We start from the raw sequence: 17,157 nt of genomic DNA on the forward strand, positions 1-17,157 counted from the left end.
ACCTTTCTTTAATTCTTTTTTTTCTTCCCAATTTCCTTCCATCATCTACTTGCATTCCCACTGCTTGCCCATTGCCTTTTCATCATCTCCTCTTTTTCGTGCATTAAATCCTTGTAAAATTAATTCATCCGACTAATATAAAAACATTTATCAGACCCGCACTTTATACTCACACATGCATGTAAAAAACTTCTACAACATCATATGACATCAAACACATTTCGTTAAAACTATTCAAAAAATCACCCGATTTTTCATTATCAAAACGTGTTATGTAACAATAATGTATATTATATTGCCTAACTTATGATAATGTAAAGGAATTAGGTTAAAATGTAGGACCTACAGTCGTAGTGCTAAGGAAAGTTACAGCATATTTTTCCAGTTGGATTCTTAGCTAGCCTTGGGTTGATTTGGACTGACTTCTAACAATTTGAAAGTACCCATCCATCCATGATGATTGTTTCCAATTTCCATTTTTGGAGTGCATTTTCTATGCCTTTAGAGAAAAGGTATAAGGTACCACATGTGTTTATTAAGTACATACATTCTCAATCTCATAATCTATATCTTGGTGTTTAAAAAAAAAATCTATATCTTAGTATACATAGCCTTGTTTTCAATATATTTTACTATTAGGAATATAGTGGAATAATACCAAAATAAATAATAAAAAATTTAGAATTACAGAGTAGTTAAAATAATAAAGGGAAAAAAATATAAAATGACAAAATGGAAATAAAGATAAATATATATACTATCTCTCCAAATGGAGCACAAAAAGTTATATATATAATGAGATTTTTAATTTTTCAAAAATAATCTTAATCAAAACTTTGGTACGAAACCATAGATTTCTTTATAAAATAAATAAAACGAGAAAAGGTTCTATAATATGAGACTTAAACTCAACGAGAAGAAAAGAGAAAATTCGAGTTGTGTGTACTTCACACTTTTCTTAAAATCAATTTGCTATTCACACGAGGGTGTTAGGAGCGTTGTAGTGTTAGTTTTTCAAAATAAAACGGATCACGACCTTAATTAAATTTGAGCACTCAAACAAAAGGTCCGACGAACTAGAACAATAAATGAACACTCCGTACAGTTTACGGATGTATTTGACAGACTAAAAGTGGACTACCGCATATAAATTTAGGACAAACAATAGAATTAGCTCTTTATCTTATTTTATTTATTTTACAAAAGCCTTGTCAAGGCGACTGATCAATTCTGATCAAAATCACTTTTTTTTTTTTAAAGAAATACAACACATACTATCACAATTTTTATTAGGGAGTACTTGTTAATATAACATGATTTGATTTATCAAAGAAAATGTGAGTCATAAGTTTCAATCATTTTTCTTTTTACAAATTTAAAATTTTACGCATCATTTTCAAACCTTTTCAATCCTTATTACACGCTTTTTGAAAATTCACACCTTATTAAGAGTTATTACAATTTCACCAATTTTGACCAAATATCCTACGCCACGACCACAAACTTTGCTCTATTGCCGCCGCCACCCCCACCTTTCTTTGAATATAACTCATTATTGTTTCTTTATATAAAAATTTGTATTCTAAGACGTGAAGATTAAAGTTTTGTAATTTGCTCTAAAAGTGATAGTTGAATAGGTAAAACATGATTTTTATACTTGAAGATTATTAGTTCGATTCTTATCAACACTTTATCTTCTGTATAATTTTATTTTATTTGTACATAAGAGCAACAACATTTAAAAAAAAAAAAAAAACAAAGAAGAAAAAAAAAACCTTTACGTCTTTGAATATGTTTGAACTTACATTTTCTGTGTAAGTATTACACTTTCATATCGACCTAACCCGTCTCAGGAATAAAGATTTGTGAGATGATCTTACACAAGTGGTACCATTTTGTTAAACTTCAACCCCATTAGGCAATTACCTATGAACATCTACTTAATATATTGACGTTATGTGAACTCAATACAAACATGAACATGATCAAAGAACAATAAACATGCATGCATGCAATTCATTACATACAGCTAATAAAATTTGTCGTTCTATAAGCTAGCAGGATGGTTTCACACTTAGCTTTCACAATAAACATGCAATTGATTACACATTGCTGGAGAGCTAGTAGATCACGCTATTACGTCAGTTGTTGAGAAACTAGGGCTTATTAATTGTCTTAAACTCTGATTTACGAGAAAACATGTAGCTATACATTACTATTTGAATGTGTACGTGTTTTAGGTGAAGCTTGTATTATGATCATAACCAGCAAAAGACAATAATGAGGTAAATCTATTAACATAAGTTGTTCATGACTGATTGGTTCAAACCAAGAATGCTAATAATAAGCAACTCCCAAACTGCTGAATAGGAAAATTACTGAGTCGATGAATCCAATGTAGCTCCAACATGTGGAACATGTGGAATTGGATGATGGAACTCCATCATTCATCTTAATTAGACATCATCATCATATAGTGTTGATTATATTGTTAGTGTCATCCCACAAAACAACTAAAACCCTACTTTTTCTTTCTATACCCAATTAAGCCAAGTGCTTGATTTTAGGTATTAGGTTATCTTGCTTCATCCATCCTTTCTTTAATTTTTTTTCTTCCCAATTTCCTTCCATTATCTACTTGGATTCCCACTGCTTGCCCAATGCCTTTTCATCATCTCCTCTTTTTTGCGCACTAAAGCTCGAACCCATAACATCCATTTGAAAGAGTCACTTCATGTCGCTTAATCACAAAATCTTTGGCAGACCCACACTTTACATTCACACATGCATGTAAAAAACTTCTATGATTTCAATTCATCAAAACTATTCAAAAAATCACACCGATTTTTTAAATTCCAAAAGTATTATATATGTAAAAATAATGTATATTATATTGTCTAACTTGTGACATTATATATAAACTCTCAGCTTTTGAATATGAATGGATGAAAATCAATTTTGGTGGCAAAGCCTATAGTGGTGGTGCATTATGAATTCCTAAAAATAGTTAAAACAGTCCTACGTAAATGGCACGTTTTTGGAAGTCGTACGTAAAAGAATTAGGTTAAAATGTAGGACCTACTACAGTCGTAGTGCTTAGGAAGGTTACATACAGCATCTTTTTCCAGTTGGATTCTTAGCTAGCCTTGGCTTGATTTGGACTGACTTCTAACAATTTGAACGTACCCATTCATCCATGATGCTTCTTGATTGTTTCCAATTTCCATTTTTTTGGGGTGCATTTTCTATGCCCCTTGAGAAAAGGTATAAGGTACCGCATGCGTACGTTTATTACTTTATTACATATATACATTCTCGATCTCATAATGTATTATGTACAATCATTTTGGAACCCTATAGACGGTTGAGATTTGAGACACATCTACTGTTTACTTCATCTATTAAGACTTTGATTTACAAGAATAGTTAACTAATTCCATTTTTTATCTTTGATTTACAGCTGTGAATCCAGTTTTAATTTCAGAGGATTCATAATATTATTGTGGCATGACTATTTTTATCATCCATCAACAAAATTGAAAGATTGAAATGTCCTTGTATTTAATGACATTTTAACAGTTTTGTTGACGGAGGATCAAATTTGATCATACCACAATAATACTAGGACCAAATAAAGATGTTTTGAAAAATGACTAAAAGTGAACCGCCACATATAAATTTAAGACAAACAATGGAACTAAGAATTGTCGTTTCCTCTTCTATACTAATTAGGATGAAAGATTGAAATGTTTTCAACTTAAATTGCATTTAAATAAATCATAAAAATGTCCCAATTGTACATATTTTGCTGATTTGACTGTTCGATTGCACGTTTTTTTTTTTTTTTTTTTAAAGTTTCATGGCTCAATTGCACGAAAACAATAAGTTTAGTGACCTATTCTTATTTCATTTTTAAATCAGAGTCTAAAAGCGGGTTGGGCCTTGGTTCATGGTATAACAATTGTCTCTATTGAGGGTTGTCCCACTTTATCTACCAAAACTTTAGGAAAATATCGGGTAATAAGATCGAGGAACCCAATAACTTATCTGGGGTCGTTTCAAGAATGAATGGTGTTAGTCCAGGAGGGACCATTATTCTTGCATGCTGCCATTATATTGCTGCGGGTAACGACAATCATTGCAGTTCAACAAACTCGTACGTCGTATTAATCCTATGAGGCTGTATACACTCATTATTCATATCTACTACAGATCACATTTTTGACCCAAACGATTTCGCGTGTGATATTGCCTTCCTCGAACTATCATCAGATCAGTGGGTATACTAATATGCTTTTAATATAATGCTGTCTATTCTCTGCCAGACAAATATGATCAAATGCCAAAATCTTGTACAATTTGAACTCCAATTCTTGCCCACATATAACGTAAAAAGTAGCTTTCAATGTAGCTAGCTAATAAGGTTGAAGATTCGAACAGCACACATGATGTTTTTGTTGTAATCTGCTGAATTTTTAATTCAAATCTGTCATTTTTTCGTTTTCTGCGGGGAATTATATATTCCCCTCTCCTGCTAGCTATGTGCTAGTTGTCATCTTTTAAGGCTAAGATCGTGGTTAATTACTTTAAAATCTTTTGATTAGCTGATTGTTTTCAACGGTTTAGAATTAACTATTTTGTCTAGAACCATCCATCTTCAAACATTTTTTTTTTAAATTGTATTTGGTGATGATAAGGTACTAATTTTTTTAAAAAAAATTTAAAAATCTAAGAGGTTGAGATAGACATGTGATAAATGGATTATTACGGTAACTCTACTGTTTGTGGGTGTAACCTAATAGTGGTGGGAATACAGGAATCTGTATGCACAAATAAATAAATAATTAAAAGTGTATCAAAAGAGGGACGGAGTAGGTAAAATATAATTCTTGTAACAAAAGGTCATAAATTTAATTATTAACAATACTCTTTCTGTCAAGTCTGTCGTAAAGAATATTTCTAGTACGATTTACTTCTCTTGTGTGCATCATGGACTATAACACAAGAGTGGACTAGACCCAGACATTAACTCATGTTGGAGAGGGCTCACCGAGTATCCGTTCAAGTTTTATATATGAATGGTGCAACAAATATCAAGTAACAAACTTTGAAAAAGCTCTATTTTGAAACCTAATTAACAAAGCTCAACTTGAATTATTCAATTTTTTTTTTCTGAAACCATAAAAATTTAAATAAAAAAACAAAGTCATATCCATGTCATAAGTGCATGGTGCCATAGGGCTTTTTCTTCTTTTCTACTTTATTTATGTTTTACATAATTAAAAATATCCCTTTTGTCATCATCCACTATATGTGCTGTATAAACATTAAACAGTAGTGTGAAGGCATATTGGTTGATCTTAGTTCATGAATGTTGATGTTGATGTTACAAATTCTTATTAAAAAAGCTTTCCTTTTTTAATTATTTTTCTTAGTCAATACTTTCCGTACTCCGACGAAACACGACATAGGGCTAATGGTGTGCTTTCTATATTTAGTCAAACCTATTCTTAATGATAAACACGGACAATTTTGAGAACCATTTAACAGCTTTCATTTTACCTGCTTTCCCACCTAATTTTACTGAGTTTAATACTAAAATAATTTCTCTCTTAATGAAGAAATGGTTTTCCACCTAATTTTACTGAGCTTAATATTAAAATAATTTCTCTCTCGTATTCGTGATAATACTTAAAAATGGAGAAATAGTGATTAAGTTAATGGTTAATTTTTTCGCTCTTGAGTTAATCATTTTGTGTGGAGTTAATGTTTTAGTACATTTATTCAAAGTAAGAGTCACGGGAAAGTTAAATTTTCATTCTTACATTAGCGTTTTGTATGGAGTTAAGACTTCAGCATAGCTATTCAGAGCGATGGTCATTTGCTGAATAAGGGAATCAAATCTCGGCTTTTGAGTTAGCATTTTGATGCAGAAGTAAATTCTTCTTTTTTACATTAGGAGAGTGAGAATCATTTGCGAGATGTGAGAGTTAAATTTTTGTTCTTGAGTTAACATTTTGCGTACCATTAAAATTTAAAAAACAAAAAAGCTATTCAGAGTGAGAGCCGTCCAGTCCACAAAGTGTACGAGTGACTTTGCACTTTCAAAAGATATTGCATCCTCAACTCTATTTAAACCACTCTTATGGGAGAGAGATGTTCCACAGAATTCCATTCTCTTCTATCTTCCATTAACAAGGTGTTGATCTTGTATCAACACAAACTGTTCTTCTGATCTGCTTTCATCTCTGGAATCCTTTCAGCATCAGCAAGAGATTCTTGAAGGTTAGCATTTCTTCACAAAATCATGTTCATCTTATTCTGAAATCTTTTTCATTTCTTCATGGCATTCCCAGTGAAAGTTTCATTCTTTTTACATTCTTTACATGATAAACCAAAAACCCATCAAGAATTGAAGGTCCATTTGCCTGTTGTCCCTCCCCCACCCCCTGCAATTCCATTTCAGTTGATACAGATTTCTGGGTTTAACAAGTCTTTAGCTATATATATCTGCTTAATCAACTGTTAATCTGGGCATCCATTCAAGAATGGTGGGTGATACCCAGAATCAATAGACTGGAACCTAATACAAGTGTTTACCTTTGCAGGTTTTATTGATTAGTGATGGAGAAAAGCAAAGAGATTCATTCAGAAAACAACTCTCCTGTGGAACTTCCAGTGCTCATCAATTATATAAGTACAAATGGATTGGATGGTTTTGATAGTGTAAAGGAAGATGGTCAGCACTCTTTAAACCATTTAACACATGTAAGTTAATCCTTAAGCTTCTATTGAAGTTCTTAGTTTTGAGCCGATCAGCTATGGACAATCTAGGCTGGTCTTTTTCCAGGGTTTGCCCTGTACACATCATGGCAGTGACTGTGGGTTTCTCTGGTCACTCAAAAGAGTTCTTTCATTTCATATGTATATATATATTGAGAACTTTCATTTTGATCATGACCTTTGTAATTTCATATTTTCATGGATCTTGGTTATAGATTAAGCTGATATTATGATCCTGTATAAATGTATAATCATTTGGTTGATGCTGTTTACTAGGTTGCTGGAAAAGCTGTTTCTGAAAGTCCAAAAACTGTGCACTTCAATGCAGAGAGCAAACACATAACTGAGAATCAGCTTCCTGGTTGTGCTGCAATACCAGAAAGTGCAGAGAAACAGCAGGCTGGACATGGTAGATTTTACTCTCAGCCAATTCCAAAAGGCTCCTCTGCATTTTCTGTAGCCGCCTCGAATGCCAATTCGGCTTCGGGCACTCCCAAGAGTGGTAAACTAAAGGATAAAAGGTTTGATACTTTCAAAACATGGTCTGGGAAACTGGAGAGACAATTGACAAACTTAGGCGGGAGGCAACGCGAACCAATTCAAGACTCGGATGCTCAAACTAGTCCTGAAATTGGAACTATAACAGTGGACAGATACTTTGATGCATTGGAGGACCCGGAATTGAACACCTTAAGGGTATATCTTGTCGAGTTATTTGATGGTTGTGTGTGCTAATATCTCTGATTCAGTTTGCTTATACAATTGGAACTGTTTCATTTGCAGGCTTCTGAGATAAGTGCTCTTCCAGAGGATCAGAAGTGGCCGTTTCTTCTTCGTTTCCCAATCTCCTCCTTTGGTATCTGCCTTGGAGTTAGCAGCCAAGCAATTATGTGGAAAGCCCTTGCCACTGATACATCCACTCGATTTCTTCACATAAGCCCGGATGTAAACCTCGTGTTATGGTGCATATCTGTTGCTCTTGTGGCCATTGTTGCCTTGATATATGGTCTGAAAATTGTTTTCTACTTTGAAGCTGTTCGTCGTGAGTACTACCATCCGGTGAGGGTAAACTTCTTCTTTGCACCATGGATAGCCTTGCTATTCTTAGCTATGGGAGTTCCACCATCAATCACTGAAAACCTGCATAAGTCTCTATGGTACATCCTTATGACTCCAATTTTGTGCTTGGAGCTTAAGATCTATGGGCAGTGGATGTCTGGAGGACAGCGACGACTGTCAAAGGTTGCGAATCCCTCGAACCATCTCTCGGTTGTTGGGAACTTTGTGGGGGCATTGCTTGGTGCAACAATGGGGCTAAAAGAAGGTCCTATTTTCTTCTTTGCTGTTGGATTGGCTCATTATTCTGTCCTGTTTGTGACTCTCTATCAGAGGCTTCCAACGAACGAGACGCTCCCTAAGGAACTTCACCCGGTTTTCTTCCTGTTTGTTGCTGCTCCTAGTGTGGCTTCCATGGCTTGGGCTAAGATTCAAGGGAGCTTTGATTTTGGATCAAAGATTGCTTACTTCATTGCCTTGTTCCTTTATGTCTCACTGGTTAGTCTTTCTGCCACTCTATGGTTTTTTCTTGCTTCACTCTTAACATGGTCCAACCTCGTTATGATCAAGCCTAAACGCTATAGCTAATAGCGAAGGTGCAACTTTATTTCCTTATACCTGTGTAGCTGCCAAAGCAGCAGGCAAGACAGGGTGCTGGATTTGACCCTTTAGGCCTCCACCCAGCAATTCCCTAGCCACTGCCCATCTGGTGCTAAATTTGGCCCTTCGGGCCTCTGCCCAACAAATCTTACAGTTATATTAGCAGTTTGCTTACTAACTAATCCAAACTGGTGGTTAACATTCATCGAGTTTGCACATTTGCAGACATCTCCGGGCTGATATTGATAAGTTCTTTCTCTTGTTTGTTGTATAGGCTGTTCGTATAAACTTCTTTCGCGGCTTCAATTTCTCGTTGGCGTGGTGGGCTTACACTTTCCCCATGACGGGAGCTGCCATAGCCACCATTAGATACTCATCTGCAATATCAACCACAGTATCAAAGATTCTTGCTGTCATATTCTGTGCCATATCGACACTCGCAGTGACAGCGCTGCTCGTGACAACCATCATTCATGCCTTTGTGCTCCGAGACCTCTTCCCGAATGACAGTGCCATTGCAGTGAGTGAGAGGAGGCCTAAAACCCAGCCAAGATGGTATCACAGAAGGGGTGGCAGCTCAGATCACAAAGACATCATTGATCAGTACCTTAAAGTTGTCGATTCGGCTGTTGTCAAAGATATTGAGGCTGCTCTTTCCCCTCCAAATGTTGTCCCTCAATGAATTTTAGTTGAGGTTTTTTGCCTTTAGTCCTTTAGTGTTGTTGTATATAACCAAGTGAGGAACTTTATGCGTTCCGGTGATCTTGATGCGAAATAGAAATCGAGGGTTCTTGTTGTTTGCAGCTATAAAGAATGTAATAGATGAGCATCAGAAATAAAAGTGGAGAGTTTCCATTTTACCTTGTTGGAGAAACTGTTTCCATGCCATCATGGTAAGATAACCTTGGGGTAATCTTATAAGACATTATTTTGGTCAAGAATAATAATAACTAGGTTGCCAATAAGCTCTAGCCTACTGGCTATAGGCTATAGCTAGGCACTTCACTTTCAACTCTAAAATCAAGAATCCAATTGCTCCCGCTTGCATAGACAGCTCAATTAGTCACAGAAGTAAATTTAAAAAAAAAAAAAAAAAACTAGGAATCAAATCTGATCTAGCCTTTGTGTTCAACTAAGTTACCGAGGACCCTTAGAGTTAGGGATTCAACCTTTTGGAAAGAAAGAATTCAATTGCTCCCACCTAATGAATCACTTAGCCACCGTAATTTATCCTCCAATATCTTGTTATTAAGGCGGGGTGTGAGAGCCCAGGAACAAGGAAATTTTGTCTTTTATGGACAACAATTTAACTACTACACTAACACTATTCTTGTACATTTTTTAATCTTAATATATAAAAAATCTATTATAATTATATTGAAAGATATTAGATGAGTAACATCACAATTACTTTCACTCCCTCTTTATTTTTTCACCAATCAAGTTAATGATCATGACATCATTTGTATTTCATCATATATTAGGTAATGAGGATTATCTTGTAAGGAAGCATGGCTTATTACTGTTATTAGTGAGTGATGAGTCAAGAATCAATATGATTACCTAGTACAGTTAATCTGGTTATTCAATCTACGCAAGTTAACAACTTTGTTTAGCAAATTTTCTGTCACCCTTAGCCAGAATCAAATTTCAGTCACATTTGATCATTTTGATAAATTTTCTTGTCAACCTTAGCTAGAATCCCCACATGAAAGTCATGTGTTACTTGAAAAGGTACTTTTATTATTTAAATTTGAACTACACATATATATTAACTTAATATAGTGGTTTTGGTCCTTTTGGAGTTAGTATTAATAAAAAATGAAATTATTAAAATAAAATATGGACACTCCAATTGACCAAACGATGTAGTTTTCGTGTGATGATTTCGCGTGCGATCTTGTTTTCCGGGGAATCATCGGTGGGTACATACTTGATGCTTTGACGCTGTTTTTCTTTCACCAGTCATTGCCTGTCTATTCTTTGCCAGAGAAATTTCAACTGCCTAAATCTATACAGTTTGAACTCCAATTCTCTGTTACCTTCCCTGCATTTAACGTAAGATGTTTTTTCCAATGTAGGTTAATGATGTTTTTGTCTTTTTAAATTCAAATCTTTCATATTTTCTTTATTTCTTGTCATATCAACTCTAGAATTACTAATTCTGTGTCTCTACCAGGTACCGGGTTCGAATTTTATGAATGGAACAACAAGCAATAGTCTCGAGGAAACCTCTCGAAAGGAATTCGACGATAACTCAACTTGAATTAGTTGAAACTCAATATAATTACCGTTACGGGGTGATAATATGTCACCTTCACAGAAGGTATGTAGAGCTCTGTGTGCATGTATCTATTCTGCATGTTGTGTAAGACTGACTTACCACTTTCCTATTCAAAACACTGACTTCAATTTTTTTTTTTTTTTTTTGGTTTTGTTTTTCTCTTCAATCTTGCATTAACAAGACCTGGATCTTGTACATCAATACACTGTTCTTCTGCTTTCATTTGTGGATTACTTTCAGCATCAACAAGGGACTATTTGGAGGTCAGCATTTCTTCACAAAATCATGTCTAATCATATTTTGAATCTTCTTTCTAACCGGAAAACGAGGTAAGCTAGACTAGATTGTTTATAGTTGATCAGCTCAAATCAAGAAAGCCAATAGGTCATTCCCGATGCTGGGAATTAAACTTGTAACCTTCTAGTTACTAAGTTGGAGTTGCCTAGCCCCAAATCTTCTTGTGGCCCTAGTTGGCAAAGGGGCTAATAAACCGTTCCCGCTGGGAACCGAACTTGTAACCTTACTAAGTCAACAAGTCTGACCCACTTAGTTGGGTTGCCCCGGAATTATGAATCTTCTTTTTATTATTTCTTCAAGAACTGATGTTGTTCATTCATGATATCTTTGATTTACGAGAAAGTCTGTACCCGCGAATACGAGTGTGTGTGTCCTTGTAGGTCTTATTGCATAGTGATGGAGAAACATAAACAGATTCATTCAGAAAGCAGCAACTCTCCAGATGAAGTACTTCCAGTACTCATCCATTCCACAAGTACAAATGGAGTGGAAAGTTTTGATAGTGTAAAAGAAGAAGAAGAAGATGATGATCTGAAGCGCCAGGACAGCTCAACCAGCTTCAATTTTCCAAACCATTCATCACAAGTAAGTTAACAACCCTTTACTCTCTTATGAAACTCTGATCTGATCTTCATTTAATAATGGTTTGAATGGTGGGGTTTATTAGGTTTCTGGAGCATATATAGATGAAAGTCCAAATATCTTCAATACAGAGAAGAAGAACATAACTGAGAATCTGATTCCCAGTCCAGAAAGTGCAAGGAAAAATCAATCAGAACATTGTAGATTTTATTCTGTGCCAAGTCCAGAGGATTCACCTGCATTTTCTGCACCTGTGGTAACTGCCAATCATGAGGATTCACCTGCAATTTCTGCCCCTGTGGTAACTGGCATTAATCCGGTGGTTTCGGGGACATCCAGGACAGGGAAAACGATGGATAGAAGGTTTAATACTTTCAAAACATGGTCTGGGAGGCTAGAAAGACAATTCACAAATTTTAGCAGAAGGGGACGCGAAACAATTCAAGACTGGGATGTTCAGAGTAGCCCCGAAATGGAGATTATAACAGTGGACCGATACTATGATGCATTGGAAGGCCCGGAATTGGACACCTTAAGGGTATATTTGTTGAGTTTTTTTTTTTTTTGAATACTACTAACTCTATTACAATGCAGTATCTGTTCATATATTTGTTGAGTTATTCGTTGGTTATTTGCACTAATATCTCTTATGTTGTTTTTCTTTTTAGTACTACTGACTCTATTACATTGTAGTATATGTTCTGAGGCTGAATTGTTGTGTTTACAGGCTTCGGAGGAAAGTGCTCTTCCGAAGGATATGAAGTGGCCGTTTCTCCTTCGTTTCCCAATCTCGTCGTTTGGTATCTGCTTAGGAGTTAGCAGCCAAGCAATTATGTGGAAGGCCCTTGCCACTGCTAGTTCCACTCAGTTTCTGCACATAAACTTGGACGTAAACCTCGTCTTATGGTGCATATCTGTTGCTCTTGTGGCCATTGTTGCGTTTATATATGCTCTGAAAGTTGTTTTCTACTTTGAAGCAGTTCGTCGTGAGTACTACCATCCGGTGAGGGTAAACTTCTTCTTTGCACCATGGATAACCTTACTATTCTTGGCTCTTGGAGTGCCACCACCAATCACTGAGAGCCTGCATAAGTCTCTGTGGTATGTCCTCATGGCCCCGATTTTTTGCTTAGAGGTTAAGTTGTATGGGCAGTGGATGTCGGGAGGGGGGCGAAGGCTGTCGAAAGTGGCGAATCCCTCGAACCATTTGTCGATTGTTGGAAATTTTGTTGGGGCATTGCTTGGGGCAACAATGGGGTTGAAAGAAGGCCCTATTTTCTTCTTTGCTGTTGGGTTGGCTCATTATGCTGTCCTGTTTGTGACTCTCTATCAGAGACTTCCAACGAATGATACGCTTCCTAAGGAACTTCACCCGGTTTTCTTCCTGTTTGTTGCTGCTCCTAGTGTGGCTTCCTTGGCTTGGGCTAAGATTCAAGGGAGCTTTGATTCTGGTTCAAAGATTGCTTACTTCATTGCCTTGTTCCTTTATGTCTCACTGGTTAGTCTTTTTGCCATTCTATGTTTCTATTTGAGTCTTGTCCGGGGTAAGTTTGCCCAGAGTTGCATTAGCAGTCTGCTTATTAACTGTCCAGCTGTCCTATAGTTGCATTAGCATTTTGCTTACCAATTGCCAAGCTGTCCTATAGTTGCATTAACAGTCTACTTACCAACTGATCAGCCTTGTAATTGCATTAGCAGTTTGCTTATCAACTGCTTAACTGTTCTGTAGTTGCATTAACAGTCTACTTACCAACTGACCAGCCTCGTAGTTCCATTAGTAGTCTGCTTAGTAATGGTTCAAGTTGATGGGTTAATATTCATCAAGTTTTCACATTTGTGACTCTCAAGTTGATGGTATAATATTTCTGCCACTCTAAGTTTCTATTTAAGTCTTGTTCGAGATAAGGCTTACCCAGAGTTGCATTAGCAGTATGCTTACCAACTGCCCAGCTGTCCTATAGTTGCATTAGGAGTCTGCTTACCAACTGCCTAGTTGTCCTATAGTTACATTAACAGTCTGCTTACCAACTGGCCATCTGCCCTGTAGTTGCATTAGCAATCTGCTTAGTAACGATTCAAGCTGTTGGGTAAATATTCATCAAGTTTTCACATTGATGACCCTCTCCCGTGTTCTATAGGCGGTTCGGATAAACTTTTTTCGCGGTTTCAAGTTCTCATTGGCATGGTGGGCTTACACCTTTCCCATGACTGGAGCTGGCATGGCCACAATCAAATACTCATCTGTAGTAACAAACACAGTGTCAAAGTGTGTTGCTGTCATATTCTGTGGCATTTCCACACTCACAGTCACAGCATTGCTTGTGACAACCATCATTCATGCATTTGTTCTCAGAGATCTTTTCCCCAATGACAATGCCATTGCAATCAGTGATAGAAGCCAAACACAACTCAAAAGGCATCACAGAAAGAATGGCAACTCTGGTCAAAAAGATACCTACCTTAGAGTTGTAGATGATTCTGCAGATATCAAAGATATTGAGGCTGCCCTTTCTCCCCCAATCCCCACAGGGACAAGCAACCTGCGGAATGAATGTCGTTGAGTCCTAAACTCGGCTGAGGTTTTTGCCAAAGTCCCGAGGGAGGGGCTTTCTGCATCCTGGTGATCTTGATGTAAAATTGAAACCGAGGGTTCTTCTTGTTGTTTTTGCATACTGCATTGGTATCTGCATCTTACAAGATAGGACTAATACAGTCGAGTTTCTATCAGAAAGGGCTCACTATTAGCAGCAGATGTAAAATAGAAACCAAGGGTTCTTCTTGTTTTTGCATACTGCATTGGTATCTGCATCTTACAAGATGAGACTAATGCAGTCGAGTCTCAATCAAAAAGGGCTCACTATTAGCAGCAGCCCTCCATGACCTTAAATTTTGTGTATATGTCTTGGAAAAGAAACACATTGTGATTGAGCTAATGGGTTGTCTATTACTTGGCTACCATGGGGACATCATTGATCAATACCTTAAAGTTTCATATGATTCTACCGTTGTCAAAGATATTGAGGCTGTTGTTTCTCCACCACCACAGGGACAAGCAACCTGTAGAATGAAGTTCATTGAGTCCCAAAGTCAGATGAAGTTTTTGCCTTTATGTAAAATAGAAATCCAGTGATCTTGATGTAAAATAGAAATCGATGGTTATTGTAATTTTTTTACACACTACACGGATATCAATCAGCATTTCGCAGGATAAGACTAATCCAACTGAGTTTCGATCGAATCTTATTCAAGAAGAGTTCACATTTCACAGGATAAGACTAATCCAGCTGAGTTTTGATGGAGTCTTATTCAAGACGGGCTCACTATTAGCACTCCATGATGGAATGTGTTCATGTCATGGAAAAGGAACACATTGTGACTAAGCTAATGTGTTGTCTGTTACTTGGCTACCATGAAATGAACTCTGGTCCCCCCACCCCACCACCCCCAAACATTAAAAGAAAAAGGAGAATAGTTGCAATTAGGTTTGACATAGCTACACTTGGCTGTGATTGTTGTGGGATAAAGGAAGGAAGAAAACAACAAGGAAGACAAGAAGAAGTAGGAAGTAGAAAGAAACAGAGGGTTTTGGCATTTTTGGTAGCACAATTTGTCCATGTCTCCTATGCCACTTTTTTTACATGTGAAAACACCTATCTAGATAATGACTAATGAGCCCAATCACACTAGACTCATGTTGATCCATTACTGTTTTCAAGCCCACATTTATTTATTTATTTATTATTTTAAGGAAAATAACTAAATATTCATTAAGAGATATGGAGTGATAAATCCCTACTTTTTTTTCTTTATAATAATGACATTATTTTGTAGATAATAATTACTAGTGGCTAATGAGCTCTACCCTACTGGTTATTGCAAGGCACTTTCAACCTTTTTTTGGGTGCATATAGCATTCAATGTTTTCATCGGAATTTAGCTCAGGACTAGGCTAAGACACAATCTCATAATTTTATAGTCATTAACAATTCGCTTACTAACTGTTGGATTTGAGGCACTTAGAAGCAACTCCTACCAAATTGGTCGAATAGTTGGCTTGATAACTATAAAGTTCCAAAAAACTCTTTAATCTATGAGAGATGTCTATTGATCTTCTCGATTTGAGCCGCTTAGTTATGACCTATGGGTAACCTAAACTAATTTACCTTCTTGTGATCATTTATCGATTAGGGTTAAACAATTGGTTTGGTAGCCTGTAGCCGCAAAGTTCCAAGTTCGACTTCCTATGGGAGATGTCTAGAATCACAAGACATGCTAGTTACCTCGTTGTAATTCTAGCTCGGTTTGAACTGGTCAACTATAAAAAATTTATGCTAGTTACCTTTTTGTAATTCTTTGTCGCCTAGAATCACAAGACATGCTTCATCCATAGCACACATTTCAAATATTATCGTAAATTTTCAAAAACAAAAAGAAAAAGGAACTTTTAACTTTAAAATCAAGATATTTATGAATTACAAAACTAGTTATTTAAAAGGTGTACTATAATTATATGGTTGCATTGGTATATCCTCCAATCAAATAGCCTAAACAATAAGAAATGAGATGGTTAACATCCTCACAAGTACTTTCATTCTCTTTAATTTTTTTCACCCACCAATGAAGTTAATGATCATGACATCATTTGTACTTTATGATTTATTAATGAATGAGAGGATTATCCTGTAAGGAAACACTGTCCGTTAGTGAGTGATGAGTCAATAAATGATATGATTAAGCCTCTCAATCATTCATGCAATATGAAATCATTTCATGCATGTCCATATTTAAAAAAAAAAAATGAGACTACATAATATCGGGATAAATATATATAGGAAATTATTTGGTAAATAGTTGTTAGCTAATTGAGTTAGTGAATTTGACTAGTTGATAACATTAACTGATTGTAAAACGATATTTGGTATATTAATTGTTAGCGGATAGTTGATTACATGCAAAATGACTTTCTCAAAAAATTTGATCGAAAAAGCTGTTTTGAATAACTTTTTAAATTTTAACGTTTTGAAGCAATAAGTTGTTACAAAAAGTTAATTAATCAAGCACTTATACTAACTGTTTAACTAAGTCAAATAATTAATAGTGATGAAACAAATCAAAATTGATTAATAAGCTAATTATATTACCAATCAAAGTTATAGTATAATGCATTATAACTTTTCATCAAAAATATTTTGGTTTTAGTATAATAATTGTTAAACGAAAAAACAAATACTTACCAAGTTATTAGTCAATATAGCGCATCAATTTAAGCAATTTAATCATTTGCACAAAACCCAATCAATCATACATAATATATTAGGGGAGATGTATGGTACTATGCACTATAATTTTTCAATAAAACCATTCCGTAGTAATACGGAGTATTATCATTATAAAATAAAAATTAGTAATTATCAAGTTATTAATCAATATATTGAATCGATTTCGTTATCATGTCATGTCGTTAAAAAGTAGTAAACAATATAATCATTTGCGTCAAACCCAATCAATCATACAAAGTATTTACACAAAATTGGCTTTGCTAAATTAAAGTTGAT

At 35.6% G+C, this 17,157-nt stretch overlaps 2 protein-coding genes across 4 annotated transcripts; both read left to right on the plus strand.

The window, feature by feature from the left end:
* Positions 1-6,146: 6,146 nt before the first annotated feature.
* On the plus strand, positions 6,147-9,313 carry LOC115999737 (S-type anion channel SLAH2-like). Its single transcript, XM_031239637.1, has 5 exons — positions 6,147-6,285; positions 6,609-6,768; positions 7,060-7,479; positions 7,567-8,337; positions 8,714-9,313. Exons 2-5 carry the CDS (start codon positions 6,625-6,627, stop codon positions 9,119-9,121), a joined length of 1,743 nt encoding a protein of 580 aa, XP_031095497.1. The 5' UTR covers positions 6,147-6,285; positions 6,609-6,624; the 3' UTR covers positions 9,122-9,313.
* A 1,035-nt stretch (positions 9,314-10,348) lies between these two features.
* LOC115998745 (S-type anion channel SLAH3-like) lies at positions 10,349-14,810 on the plus strand. Of its 3 annotated transcripts, XM_031238394.1 has the most exons (7): positions 10,349-10,497; positions 10,619-10,765; positions 10,905-10,986; positions 11,401-11,605; positions 11,688-12,140; positions 12,330-13,100; positions 13,741-14,810. In XM_031238394.1, exons 4-7 carry the CDS (start codon positions 11,417-11,419, stop codon positions 14,161-14,163), a joined length of 1,836 nt encoding a protein of 611 aa, XP_031094254.1. In that variant the 5' UTR covers positions 10,349-10,497; positions 10,619-10,765; positions 10,905-10,986; positions 11,401-11,416; the 3' UTR covers positions 14,164-14,810. The 3 variants fall into 3 exon arrangements, with proteins under 3 accessions (XP_031094254.1, XP_031094252.1, XP_031094253.1); XM_031238392.1 differs by having other exon boundaries at positions 10,905-11,605; XM_031238393.1 differs by lacking the exon at positions 10,349-10,497 and having other exon boundaries at positions 10,499-10,765; positions 10,905-11,605.
* The last annotated feature ends 2,347 nt before the right edge of the window (positions 14,811-17,157 follow it).

This window comes from Ipomoea triloba, chromosome 12, assembly GCF_003576645.1.
Source record: "Ipomoea triloba cultivar NCNSP0323 chromosome 12, ASM357664v1".
Classification (NCBI taxonomy): domain Eukaryota; kingdom Viridiplantae; phylum Streptophyta; class Magnoliopsida; order Solanales; family Convolvulaceae; genus Ipomoea; species Ipomoea triloba.